The 13,340-nt window shown below is 37.1% G+C and overlaps 1 protein-coding gene across 1 annotated transcript in view; it reads left to right on the top strand.

Annotated features, from left to right (window-relative positions):
• Positions 1–13,340, top strand: part of JAKMIP1 (janus kinase and microtubule interacting protein 1) — an 84,286-nt gene that overhangs the window by 18,375 nt on the left and 52,571 nt on the right. The window contains exons 4-6 of the mRNA XM_062492670.1: positions 10,096–10,305; positions 10,880–10,999; positions 12,760–12,906. Of these exons, the coding sequence (XP_062348654.1) occupies positions 10,096–10,305; positions 10,880–10,999; positions 12,760–12,906 (477 nt within the window). The remainder of the gene's footprint in view (positions 1–10,095; positions 10,306–10,879; positions 11,000–12,759; positions 12,907–13,340) is intronic.

Here is a 13,340-nt window from a genome sequence, read left to right on the forward strand (position 1 = left end):
GTGTGGAGTTTCTGCAAATGTAGTTTCTTTCATGTTTTGTTCTGTATTACAAATGTAAAATTCTAAAATCATGGCTATGAGGTACAGTCAGTTATAAAAAGTATTAAAGAGAGAAGTTTGATACATTCTGGCATATGTTTTTCTGGAGGACATTTTGTAAATGAATTTAACCTCCTCCAAGAAGGGTTTCAAAGGAAACACTTAACTCTTCACTTTCAAGAATAGAGATGTTCTGCCTGCTGTTGTGCAGAGGTGATGAAGAAGGGCACTCTGTTTTCTGGCTGGCTGTGAAGCTATTCAGAATTTTAATTGTAGCCTTGCTGGGCCTGTGTTACTCAGTACATCTGAAAATGTGAATATATTGGGAGAGTGTGTAGGTAAACTCTTGTTTCATTATTCCAACACCAGAGGAAACCTGCCACTGGTCTCATGGATTTCCTCAGGAAATGTTTGTATCTTCCTCCAAGAGTCTGGTGCTGCCTTCTAGTGCCTCCATTCCTTTCATATAATGAATTTCAATTTTTTCCTTAAATTTAATGATTTATGGGGTTTTTTGAGGTTTATTCTGGGAATTCTTAGGAATTTAGGTAGTCATTGCACAGGGCAGTCTTTAAATCTGGGATGAGGTAAAAAATACTGCAGGGTTCCTAGATGGGGTCTCTTTTCCTTTGAGAGAGTGCGTGGGATTATAGCATTGGATCCTTGGGATATTTCCCTCTCCCCTTCACTTAATTAGTTCAAGGGATGCTTGCCTTCAATTTCAGATTAACCCTATCTGCTCTGGATTTAGAGTTCTTGGTTGGTTTCTACCATTTTGTGAGATGAAATGATAAGGATGTGAAAAGCAGTGTTATTAATATTAGCGCAGTTCTTTGAGTTTCAATTATTGTGCTCTTTTGTATGTGTGCAGTGTTTTCTGGCACTATTAAGAAACCAGCATTTTCGGGATTAATGACCTAAATGGGCTGGCTGTACTGTAATTCAAATTCAGATAGAGTAATAAAGGATGCAGTCTTATTGTCTTGTCAGACTTGGCTGATTTATTTTGCATTTCAGATGACAAATTACTTTTGTGAATGTTTTTCTTATAGATATTGCAGCTAGAAAAAGAACCTGTATTTTGGCAATAATTTCAACACCCATGACTAATCTGATTAAAATCTTAAAATTCTTGGCTGTTATTAAAAAATAAGTTATGAGAAAGAAAAAGAGCAAAATCCATTGTCTATGTGTATATGGTTACAATTTTATTGACCATATTTGTAAAAAGTACGATTAATCAATTAGGGGATTGTTTTTGTAGTTTTTACTTGAGCCATAAAAAATACCCAGCAAACCTCATCAGAAACAAGACTGAATGGCTAAGGTACTGGTGCTTAATAAGAGGAAGCAAAATATAAAAATATATTTTTCTATGTGCAGTAAGAAATTATATTGGAGTTTTTCAGTTCCTGTAATTGAGAACATAACAGTGGTATAAGTGTTTTCATTCATTTAAGGAATTCTAATTACCGTGGGTTTTATTCCCCCACCCTCCAAGAAAATACATCCTTGTTGTATATATGCATCAGCTCAACGTGCTGGCAGCTATGAAACCATAAGTAAAAATAGCTAGTAACAAACTGGAGGGACAAATGAAACAGATGTCTTGAAACTAAAGAGGCACCTTGGAGAATAAGATAAGAAAGCAAGAACAGCTATTATTTATTTTGTTCAGCCCATATTTTCTGAGTAGTTGAGTCTGAACAGTTGTATTGTTCCACAGAATGAAAACTGTACAAAAGTACACAAAAGAGCAATTTCAGCCAATTTTTTTTTTTTTTTGAGGCCTTGATTAAGTTTGCCATTTAACTGACTCCCTTGGTTTGAAAATCAGGTTTGAAGTTTGTTTTCAGAGGTAAGTAAAGTTACTTTCTTTCGCCTGACAATGCTGGAATAGCCTGCTGACATTGTTGGTGGTCCTTGGGAACAGACCAGCCTTACAGTGTTAGCAGCACAGGTGGGAAGGAGGTCATGGCTATTAACTGTTGCATGTTAGGTAGAGGTTACATTCATTCTGGGACCACCTGGACACCGTTTTTATGCAGGGCTTTACATTGCAAGGCACATTTCTCTGGGTACTGTTTTTGCAGTGGCAAGATTTGCAGTGTTTGCCTTGGAAAATATATGCAAAAGCCCAGTCATTAAAAGGATACTGAACTATGACATCACTGATCTGCTAATTTTTAATATTAGGTTGAATAAGAAAAAATCTGAATGTTTATTTTGTGAAAACTTAATATAATATTTAAACTTTGGAATGAACAAATGACGCTTACACCTTGCAGTTTGTGGAGTATGTTTTATCTAACACTGTTTCTTTTATAGGAAATGTCTTTAACACGAAGCCTTTTACTTATTTTACAGCTAGATACCATTCTACACTGTTAAAATCTTTACACGTATGGTCTTCCTAAATATTTTTTAACAGCTTGGATTGAAATTAACTGAACGACTTCAATATAAAATAGACCAAATTTTCTTAACCACAAAATCATTAAGATTCCACTGATTGTATTAGATGCACAATAGGGTTCCTGTTGAAGAGGGCGCACAGTACACCAGATTAATTAAATTTGCATATTTCAATTGTATTTTCAAGAAGCCTTATAAAAATTGTCTAAAGAGCAATGTTCCAGTATTGCAGATTAATATTTGCAAGGCAAAAAATCCTTTTGCTGCTAAGAGCATCAAAGTAAAAGAAATTGTTTTCAAGGGGTGGTTTTCAGAAGTTCCTGATCAGCAGTGATTTATGGAGACAGATGCACTATTTAAGTGTCCTTAATCTCCTTAGTCCAAATTACATTGCTGCATAAATAAAAAACTCTTTCCAGTATGGAATGCTTCTTCTGTCAGGTGTTTCCAAAATAAACACAATGCAGGACATAAAAGAATATAATTCAAACGAATATATTAAGCAGTTTTTAAAGGTAGAAATCCAGGCAGTATTTTTTTTTATTAGAATTAAGAATTAGGTTGCTCCAGTTTTGGACAGCCCAAAATTGCAACTCACATCCTTCACAAATTCATATCTGTCTATCTGTCTGTCCTTAGTATGAATTATGCTAATACTTAATAAGGTGTCTGTGTCTTTAGTGTGATTTAGTATTGGGAGTATAATACAATCATGGAAAAATTTGGGTGGTGAGGGTCCTCTCAAGGTCAGCTGGTCCAGTGTCCTGCTTGGAGCAGCACTGCTTTGGAGATTGGATCAGGTTGTTCTGGGCCTCCTCCAGTCCAGTTAGAAAACCTCCCAAGATGGAGTTCAACAGTGACAGCCTGTCCTAAAGCCCAGTCACTGTGAGATTTCTTTCTTCTTCTTCTAACTGGCACTGTTGTCCTTCTGCTGTGTATCTTGGAGAAATGTGTATTTTGTTTGTTGCTGTGTTCCCCTTTGGATGGCTGAATGGATATCTGCTATGTAACGTGTCCTGCCTGCCTCCTTTGGCTGGCTGAGCAAGCCTGGCACCTTCTCCATTCCTTCAGTACTGGATGCTGCAGCCCCATAGTGATCAAACTGGCCTTCCTCCAGTTATATGGCTCTTAGGCCAGTTTGTCAATACCTTCTTTTTTGTGCTGCAGAGCGCAGAAGTGGCTGTGGTGCCCCTGGTGTAGTTTCTTGTATGCTTAATAAAAGGCTAAATCTCTTTTGGTACTCCCCTCTTGGTTTGGCCCAGTATCAAGTCAACTTCAGTCATTACAAGCTCTCACCACTGACCCGTATCCAACTTGCCCTACAGGAATCAAAGATCTTTCCTTTTGTCTTTCAGTTTTCCTCTTTTCTTTCTTCCCATTGCAAAACTACCAACTTCAGTTGGCACCCAGCTGTTGCAGGCACTTGAGCTTTCCCTGGGGCAGGACATCTTATCTTTCTCAGACAAACTTTATGAGGGTTTCCTGGCTCATTTCTTCAACACATCAAAAACTTCCTCTGAATGGTCTTCCTATCCTCTAGTGTGGTAACAGCTGCTTTGAATTTGGTATCATCTACAAATTTGGGGAACAGTGCATTCCATTTCTTCGTATGAACAATTGATATGAAAAATAGTAGAAGCTAAAGTGTAATGCTCCACTGAACCACACATTACTTACTACTGATGGGAAGAGTAGTATGCAGTAGCAGATGTTCTCCTGCATTACCATTACTAGGATTTTGCCATTTTAAGGCGGTGGAATTCATATCTTTGTGTTACTTTCATCACTGGGGACAATGCAGAGACATTTGTCTGAAAATTCTGGAGCAGAGGGACAGTTGACTGTTGGCAGCGGCACTCCCTGCTGGCCTGAGGAGAAGGGTAGAGCCTGGCTCTTCTCACTTCAGTTGTGCAGTGGCACGTGTGCATGAGTTTTGATTCCTAACCAGTCTAAAATTTTGAGACTGAAAGCTGATCTTTGAATTATCTGAGGCAGTCATGCACGGGTGGGTAGAGCTGCAGTGTGCTTCTTCTCGGCCGCTTAACTCTGCGTGTATTTCGCAAACAGCTGCTGATATCAAATTGTGGGCTGTTCCCTGGGTTTTGCCATCTGTTTGAAACACGTGTTTCAGCTGCATTCCAAGGCTGAGATAATCTGCAGCAGAGATCCACCACCTTCAGCTTTGTAGGACTGCAAATAATTCTTCACTTTCCATCCTCTGAAGATTTATGTTTCTTTCTTAGGAGCTCACAGGGCAGCATTCTAAACAAACTTGTTTTCCCCTGAATCAAGCAGATCTAACTGGAACTTTTTTCATAGTGCAGGCTCAGCATTTTGTGTTTGATCTTAATATTTTCTTAAAAGTTTGGAAGATCACAAATTTGACTTCTATATCTCCTTACAAAACTTGAAACAATATTAGAAACCCACAAAAGTTACATATGGTGTAGCACCTGGACAAGAAAAAAACCTCCTAAATTTTGAATTACTTAGTTTTGCTACATTTTTATCTTTTTGACTATTTGTTCATTACAGTTCCATCAGTGAACACTTGGGATAGGTAATAGGAAAAATCCAGTAGTAGAGGTTGTAACTGGCTTTTGAGGAAGATGTGGGAAACCTCTTATTAGTGAATTCTGTAATTTTCTGCCCATGTGGTATTTCTTGTATAATTTATCAGAACTTCTAATGTGATTTACACACTTCAGAATAACACATGAGAAAAGCTACTGGAGGAAATTATTGACTGTTGGTTTAGAAAAATTACTAATGTAATTAAGAATAAATCCTATCCATGTCTGTCTGTGACCATTATTACTCCACTATTTGCATCTCTTGTCCTTTTCCTCCCCTAAGTTTCCCAAATAAGCAGCAAACATTTATTTAAACAGCTGACCATGTCTGTTGTAGGGAATGCTATACACAACTCTGGAATAATTTAATTCTTTTCTCTACATGGGCTTTCAGCTTTGGATGTTGTTGTTAGGTCTTAGTGTCCCTTTATAAATGTAAATGTAAAATACGTTAATTATTTTTGGTTCAATCTTTACCTGGGTTTTTTTTTTGGGTTTTTTTTTTTTTTTTTTTTTGAGTAGCATCTTCTTTTTGTTATTCCTAGTAACCAGCAGTCCATCTGTCATTATAGCCCTATTTTCAGTGTCAGGCACTTAGTATAAAGATTAATTAAATTTCTACTGGAGAAGAGCACTGTAGAATTTTGTTCTGCAGTTGGCTGGGAGATAACTTTGACAAGGATGGGTAAAGAGGAAGGTCTTACACTTGGCAATGCAGCAGCTGGCTTTTTCCACTTTGGAAACTGAATATGTCCTTGCCTTGATAGATGTGGCTTTTAATTCCCTGGGAATTTCTCTTTCAACTTCATGAGAGACTAAAGTTCCCCCAAAGATCTCTGACTTTCTTTCACTGTAGCCATTGAAGTGTGGCATAATTGGCAGGGGATGCTTCTTCTAATGACTGGATTGGTTCTCTTTCATGTTTGATAAATATTATTAAAAGACTCATTTCTGCTCATTTCTCTTAGCTGTAAGGGGGTAGTTAGGTACATCATGTTCTTAGGAACCCGGCTGTAAATGCTACCTCTTCATTGACATAATGCAGGTAGTGTCTCAGTTCAGCATCTAACATTTGACGCCACAAACCTCTGAAGAAATGATATTTTAAAAGCTCTAATTTTTACCAAGAGCTGCAGAGTTACTTATGCTACTCAAAGTGATTTCTCAGTAATTTGCCTCTGCAGCTGCTTGTGAATGATCTTATTTTCTTTAAATCCTCTTTCAGAGAGTATTTCTGCTACTTTTCTTCTCAAGGCCTATAATTGAAAATAGCTTCTAACCTCATATTAGAGGCTCCAATGCCCTCCTGCCATGGACTTTTTGCAATGATTTGTACCACTCTTAAATGCATAAAGAAAAATAGTCACTGTTCTAAAGTACTTTAAAATCCTTGCAAAAGAGAAAAGAATTCATGTGACCCTGTTTTACTTGCTAGCTGCAAAAAGTGGATAAATTTGATTTAAACTCAGAACGAATTTGAAACCTAAACAACACTTGGAAGGAATTTCTGGGATTATATATTTGTTTTATACAATATGTGTGAGCCCAATGCATGGTTGGGATGTCATTGTGATAAATATGTTGGAAGAAAAGACGGTGTTTGTCCTCTATATCTTATTGAGAGGTCTCAAATAAGTTTCAGAACAGGCAGGAATCTGTGAAAGCAGTGGTGGGAGTTAGTGCATGCAGGTTCCAGTTGTCACATGTTGGTCCTTCAAGTACAAAGCCATGGTAGAAGACATAAAAACACTTCTTAATCTGATCTGCTGGAGGGTTTCTGTGCTTGAAAGCTTTCTTACCAACTCTGTCACTTAGTCTGCTAAACAATACTCCTTCTCTTTAAGACCATGTAGATTCTTAGACAGTTCTGGCTATGACAGTGTTGCTTCCACAACTTGTGCTTGATTAAAATAGCAAGCAACAGGGAAGGTGAATTAATCCATTTTGATTTTCATTTCTCTAATGGAAGATGTGCTTCTCCCCACTGAAACAGAAACCATTATGCATATGTCTAAAATACAGACCTAATTCATGCCTAATTACATTAGTTGGTTGGCCTTTACGCTGCCAACTTTTTTTCTTTCATGTAGCAAACTGTGGCTCCAGTGGTTCTCCAGTGGGACAGAAATGACATGGAGAATTTTTTTAGCTTCTACAGCTATTGGAATATATAATATTAGGCTAAACTGAAGTCTTCTGTGGCAGTTCATGTTCAGTTTAAACCTAAACCATCTCTCTTTTTCCTAGTCATGTGTCTCCTCTTGCATTGCCTCCTGGGCCCTTGACATACCATCTCTTCCACATGGAACTGGGCGAGGTTGCATTGCTGTAAAATACTTCTCTTCCTTTTTTTTTTTTTTTTTTTTGCCCACTCTGAACCAGCTTGTACTCTCTGTTAAGAAAGCAGGCAAGGAAGATGAGCAGATTTGCTCTGCATCATGCAAGGCTGAAAAGGATAGTAAGTCTTTGGGTTGGATTGCAGTAGATGTAAGAAAATTGAGACATTAACTAAGTCAGTGCAGTTACATTGAATGAATAAAGAGTGTAACCATCCCTTTGAAGAGAGCACAATTGTACCAACCCCCATGCTTCTGAAGCACAACTTGGAGGCATTCTTGATGCAGTTCTAATAATCCTTATCGATTTGTGGTAAGTTAGTTGCTTAGAAATTCTTTGTTCTGGTGATTTGTACTTATAAAAACTAAGCACTATTGTAGCGTTCTGTGTATTAGTGTGTGTGTTTACATTTACACGAGTAAGAGGCTCTCCAGTGCATACCTGTAACTTAAAATAGAAACCCAAACTAAAAAAAGAAGATCTGCAGTCATTACTATTTTATTATATCAGAGTTTCAAAGACTTTTATGCTTGACTTAAACATGGGGCACTGTTGTTTTCTGAAAGATTCACCACATGTAAATTTTTGTGGTAGGAAAAAGAGTAGTAGGAAAATCAGAGGAGAATTATGCCTGTTCTTTACCCTCACCTCAAAGCCATGCTCTTTCATTGCATTTCTTGCTAATTTGTGTGAGCTTGTGTGCTTTGGTCCATGGAAGTGTGAGAGGAGGGTTCCATGGCTGTGTCTGCTCTGGTCACATCTGTTTCAAAGGGTCCGTTCTGTGTCAGTTCAGCAAGTAGCAGATGTACCAAGATTGTTGCTTTTCTTTTTTCTTCCAACTGAAAGCCTATGTTGTTGCATTTACCATTAAGTTGTGAGAGCATGAGGAGTATGAAATATGCTACTAATTGGGTGCCTTGAATTAGGGCTGTGTATGTTTTGGGTCTTCTTATTGAATGTGTGCCTTGCCTGGGCAAATGCCTGTGTCAGTTATATGGATGTTCAGTGTGAACACCTGTGTAATTGAAAGTGAAACTCTCCACAGTATTAAGTTACATGACATTTTTTCCTCCCAAGGGCTCCCTGATAGATCAGTGTGCCTGACAGATAGCATTCAGTAAATGAGGCAGCTGTGTAATTTTTGTCATTGTTGTTCACTGCACAGTCCCTCTGAAATTCTGCATGTTGCAAATTCTTCCAATAATAAAAACTGCATTCTTTTCCTGCAAGTCCTTTTTTGGCATTCTTGGAAGCCTCACAAATGTGAGTTGGCATACTGGGAAATACTGTTTTTATTTACTGTAGGAGTTTCTGGGACACATCAACTTTTCTAAATCAGGGAAGAAATCTCCATCTGAACCAATCTTTGTCAGTTCCAATTAGAACTTCAGAGTAGTCTAAACCAGCTTATTCAGTTCAAATCTGACCTTTTTATCTTTGATCATGGTTCAGCCAAGCCATCTCCTGCCAGTCAGGTTCTGTACACAAACTAATGTCACATGCTTTGTAGACTGTGAAAGGATTAAGACAAGAATCCTGAAGAAGCAAATTGCATCCGATCATGTAATCTCATTTTGTTAATCCTGTAAATCACTTTGATTGAACTATAAATTACTTCTAGTGTGTCTTTTTTTTTTCTTTTCCTTCTCTTTTCTTTTGGTGTAACTTGACATGAAGGACTTCTGTGGATGTAGGACTATCATAAACAACAAACATATGATTTAACTAGTTTGTGATTTTGTTTTTTCAAGTAAGATTATAATACTCTTACTTCCAAAACTCTGTGCATCTATGTTGGCCAAGAAAGCAGTTTTGTAAACTGGAGGAGATACAGCTCAGTTCCAGTAAATATATTGTTAATGGTTAATGTTCTTGTTAAGAAATCTGTTTCTATAGTAACTACTGCAGATTGTCACTTCCCCTAGTATTTGGAATAGTACCAAAGTGAATTTAACACTGATGCTGCAAGGGACAAATCCTATGAGAGCTGCAGTAGATCACTGCGAGCAATGTGCTTTATTTGGTATGGAGATGTATGAACACACAGTTCAGTAACCAGAGAGGGTGTTTAAGAACTGTTTCTTCCTACCCTTTATTCTAATAGTCTGTGTGCATTTACTTCTGTCCTCCTACACAAAGTCTAGTCCTCATTTGAATCTTAAAACAAGGGCATAGGTATGCTTAAGATTTTAAGTTTAAATATTGTGCATGTATATGCTACTAATTTTAAGTGTCTGTGAAGAGATTCACCACACGTGGTATTCACTAATAAAGAGTCAACATGGGGCAAATGTGTGTGGCTCAAGCTTTGACACAAAGCCCAGGTGAGTTTTTAAGGGTGTGTTTGTCTTACCTTGTACTAGTTGTGTTTCTTTGCTGAAATGTTGTGAAGGAATATTTTTCTTCTCTGTAAAGAAGTGTGTATCCTCAGATGAAATGGATGTTTTCAGTGGCTGTGTATTTTGTTTCACTGTATGATTGCGTTTGGATTTTTTTGTCTCTTGAATTGAGACTGGATCAAGGAAACTCTTGATCAAGTGAAGGCTGAACCTTTTTTAAGGACAGAGAAAAAGACTATAGAGGAGATATATTTTCTTTTTGTCAGCCACAGTTTCAGTGCTGGTGTAATTCCAAAAGAAACAGAACTTTGCTTTTGCAAATTTGTGTGTTTGCATGAAGTGAACACTTGGGGATGTTGCAGAAACTTCCTTCATGCATTATTTCTTTCCAGATGGATGAGATAAAAGGCAAAGACAGGGTGATTCTGGCTCTGGAGAAGGACCTTGGTGTCCAGGCAGGCCATACACAGAAACTGCTCCTTCAGAAAGAAGCTTTGGATGAGCAGCTTGTCCAAGTGAAGGAAGCAGAACGATACCACAGTAGTCCTAAGAGGGAGCTTCCTGCAGGAGTAGGAGATATCAGCGAACTGATGGGAAGTCCGGTAAGAAAATGGTGTTTTCTCTGAAGTTCAGCTCTGGGTAACTGCCTGGGTGTTCACACTGCTTTTGTGGTTACTACTGATGATTTAAAAGCTTCTTGGACCTCTTGAATTGCAAAGAATATTGAGAAATATGTGGATATAGAACTTCTAGAATTTACACTATGATCTTGAGTTGTGAGCCTCAGTAGTTTTTCACTATTTCGTTACTTTAGGAAGATTTTAACCATTAGAAAACAGGTACTACTCAAAAACTGAGCCATGTGATTTTAATCTATGTCCTTTACACTAGAAATTTTTCAGTTGAGAGTAAGAAATCTGGTGAGAAGTAATCAGCTATATATGAAATATTATTTACCTAGTTAGTTGTTTTTTTAAATTGTTAAACATGCATTTTACAAGATGCTGTTCATGAAACATTTTCCCAGAACGTTATTATTTAGTGTTTCAGTTAATTATAATAAGTTTTCCAGACCCTGATGTACACAATACACTTGCTAAGCCATGATATTAAAATATGGACAGTAAAATATTTTTTTGAAGTAATTTTATAAATCTATATGTTTTTGACATAAAGGAGCAGCATCTGGATGAACGAGATGTGCGGAGATTTCAGTTAAAAATTGCTGAACTCAATGCTGTAATAAGAAAGCTGGAAGACAGAAATACTCTCCTAGCAGATGAAAGAAATGAACTGGTAAATTAATTAGTAATAACACAGATGGTGACTGGGAGGGCATCTTTGTGGCAAAAGATTTAATGTTGGAAAGTCAGTGTTATAAATAATTTACAAATTAGTCCTGGTTGGCCTCAATCAATTACATCTCAATGTAACAGAGATTTCTATAGAAATTAATCCTGTGACCATAGAGGGCATGGATGGAATCTTTCCTGTTCCATCAAAATAAAAATTTACAAATTTGGGGGTCATAACGATCAAATTAACTGGTATATTGCATGTAGCACTGTGTAATGATGTTGTGTAAAAGATGCATAATCCATGCACTTAAATTGCTGTATTCATCCATTTGAAATGACGTGCTAATGCTAGCTAGGAGTTAAAAAAAGCCTTCTTGTGCTAGTGATGAAAAAATCTGTTATTTCTCAAGGGGAGTCTCTTAAGTAGGTGAAATTGTCCTAGGAGAGGGATAGCAACTTATACAAGAAAGGATATGACATGAATTTTGAGAATGAATTTTATTAGCCTTTGTCACTATTTAATTGCTTGTAGTGAGGTTAATGGTAAAACTCCCATTCACTGCAATGGGAGGTGAGTTTCACAACAGGAGTTTTTACACGTGTCCTTTAATGCCCTAATTCTAGTGACAGTAGAAAAATTTTTCATTCTAAAATGATGGAACCTATGTGTCTGATTCTAAAATTACGCTGAGGGCTGAAGTGGTGCCATGTGTCAGTCTTATAAATGAGTGAAACATGGACATCTTTGTGAAACATTGACATCTTCCTCCTTGTTAATCCTTTCTGTGGGCCTAAATAATTCAAAACATCACTGAAGAATGCAGAAGTATTGTAATGTATCCTTCAGTGTCCCTCTAGCTGGAAAGCATATGATTTAGTCAAGTGCTCTTCTTGATTTAAGATTCAGTGGCATAAGAAATATATTTTGAAAGAGATGTGGAGCAGGTTTTATATAATGAGAAAACAACACACATAAAATCAGTAGTATCAGCAAGGCCATGTGATTAAGCACTGAGAAAAATTACATTCTCAAGAATGAAACAGAATACCAAATACTCAGTGAATTTATCTCAGGAAAAAAAATACTATCTCTTTCTCCTTTCCAGGTAAAACTCAGCAAATTTAAGAATCTTTTGACTAAGAAAAATGGATTTTTTTTTCAAAAATAAACAGCTCACGAAGTAAAGGCAGTGAAATACTGAATACAAGCAAATGCAAGGAAGAGCAGTAATTTGCTTCACATAATTGTCTAACATCATAAAACCACAGGAGCAAAATTGAGCAGCTTGAAAATGTCAGCAGAATGCTGAGATTGAATCTGTGCCCTCTGGCTGACTTCCTCAGTGCTCTAATTATGCATTAGGTAAAGGGTTTTTTAAAGTAAAGGAGGAAGAGTGTCCTCCTCTTAAGGGATGGCTAGATTGGTGAAAACAACTTGTCTAGAAACCTAGTTGGTCACAAGAAGCTTATATATATTTAGATTAATTTATAAAGAAATCACTATGGATCATCATAAGTGTTTGCCAAGAGCAAAATCCAGTGACCAGATTTAGTGGTTTGGCAGACAATACTAAAATGTTACATCTTATATGTTCAGACTACTGTAGTTCTTAGTTCAGCAGTGGTGTATGTAGGATGTTTTTTAGCAGAAGTGCTAACTTTCTGAATTAAGAAAGGCAAGTGAAAGCCCATCTGTTTTTTTCTTTCCTTCAAAGGTAATCTAAAGCACAGCTAACTTTGTTCCTTTGCCATTTGCAGCTGAAACGTTCTCGGGAGACAGAAAGTCAGCTGAAGCCTTTGGTAGAAAAAAATAAGAGGATGAGCAAAAAAAATGATGATATGTTACAATGTATCCAGAGAATGGAAGAGAAAATAAAAAATTTATCGAGGGAAAATGTAGAACTGGTAAGTAACCATCTCTGGTAAGTAATAATCTCTGACATCATGTTATGAGAACACATTGCACACACTTACTTTGAGGTGGAAGTGCTTGTGAGGTTTTTACTCGAGCACACACAGCTCAGTCTCTGCAGTGGGATGGTGCAACTGTCAAATCCAGACAATACGGCTGAATACTCGTATTCTAAATTCAGAGTGGCATGTGCTTTGTGTTGTATCAATTCACACTGATTAAGGGAAAGGAGCACAGATAGATAAAATGTTTTTGCAGGCTGTAAAAAGCTGTGACTAAAAATCAGCTTTAATAAATACAGCTTTTGTGATTAGAAGTCAGAACTGAATTTGAGTTGAATGCACTGTGCTAGACCCCTGAGTTCACTTGTCTGTTTTTTTTTTCCCAGACTGTTCTTTGATTCTGTTTTAAAATACCATATGTGAGA

Source organism: Cinclus cinclus, chromosome 5, assembly GCF_963662255.1.
Source record: "Cinclus cinclus chromosome 5, bCinCin1.1, whole genome shotgun sequence".
In the NCBI taxonomy this organism is placed as follows: Eukaryota; Metazoa; Chordata; class Aves; order Passeriformes; family Cinclidae; genus Cinclus; species Cinclus cinclus.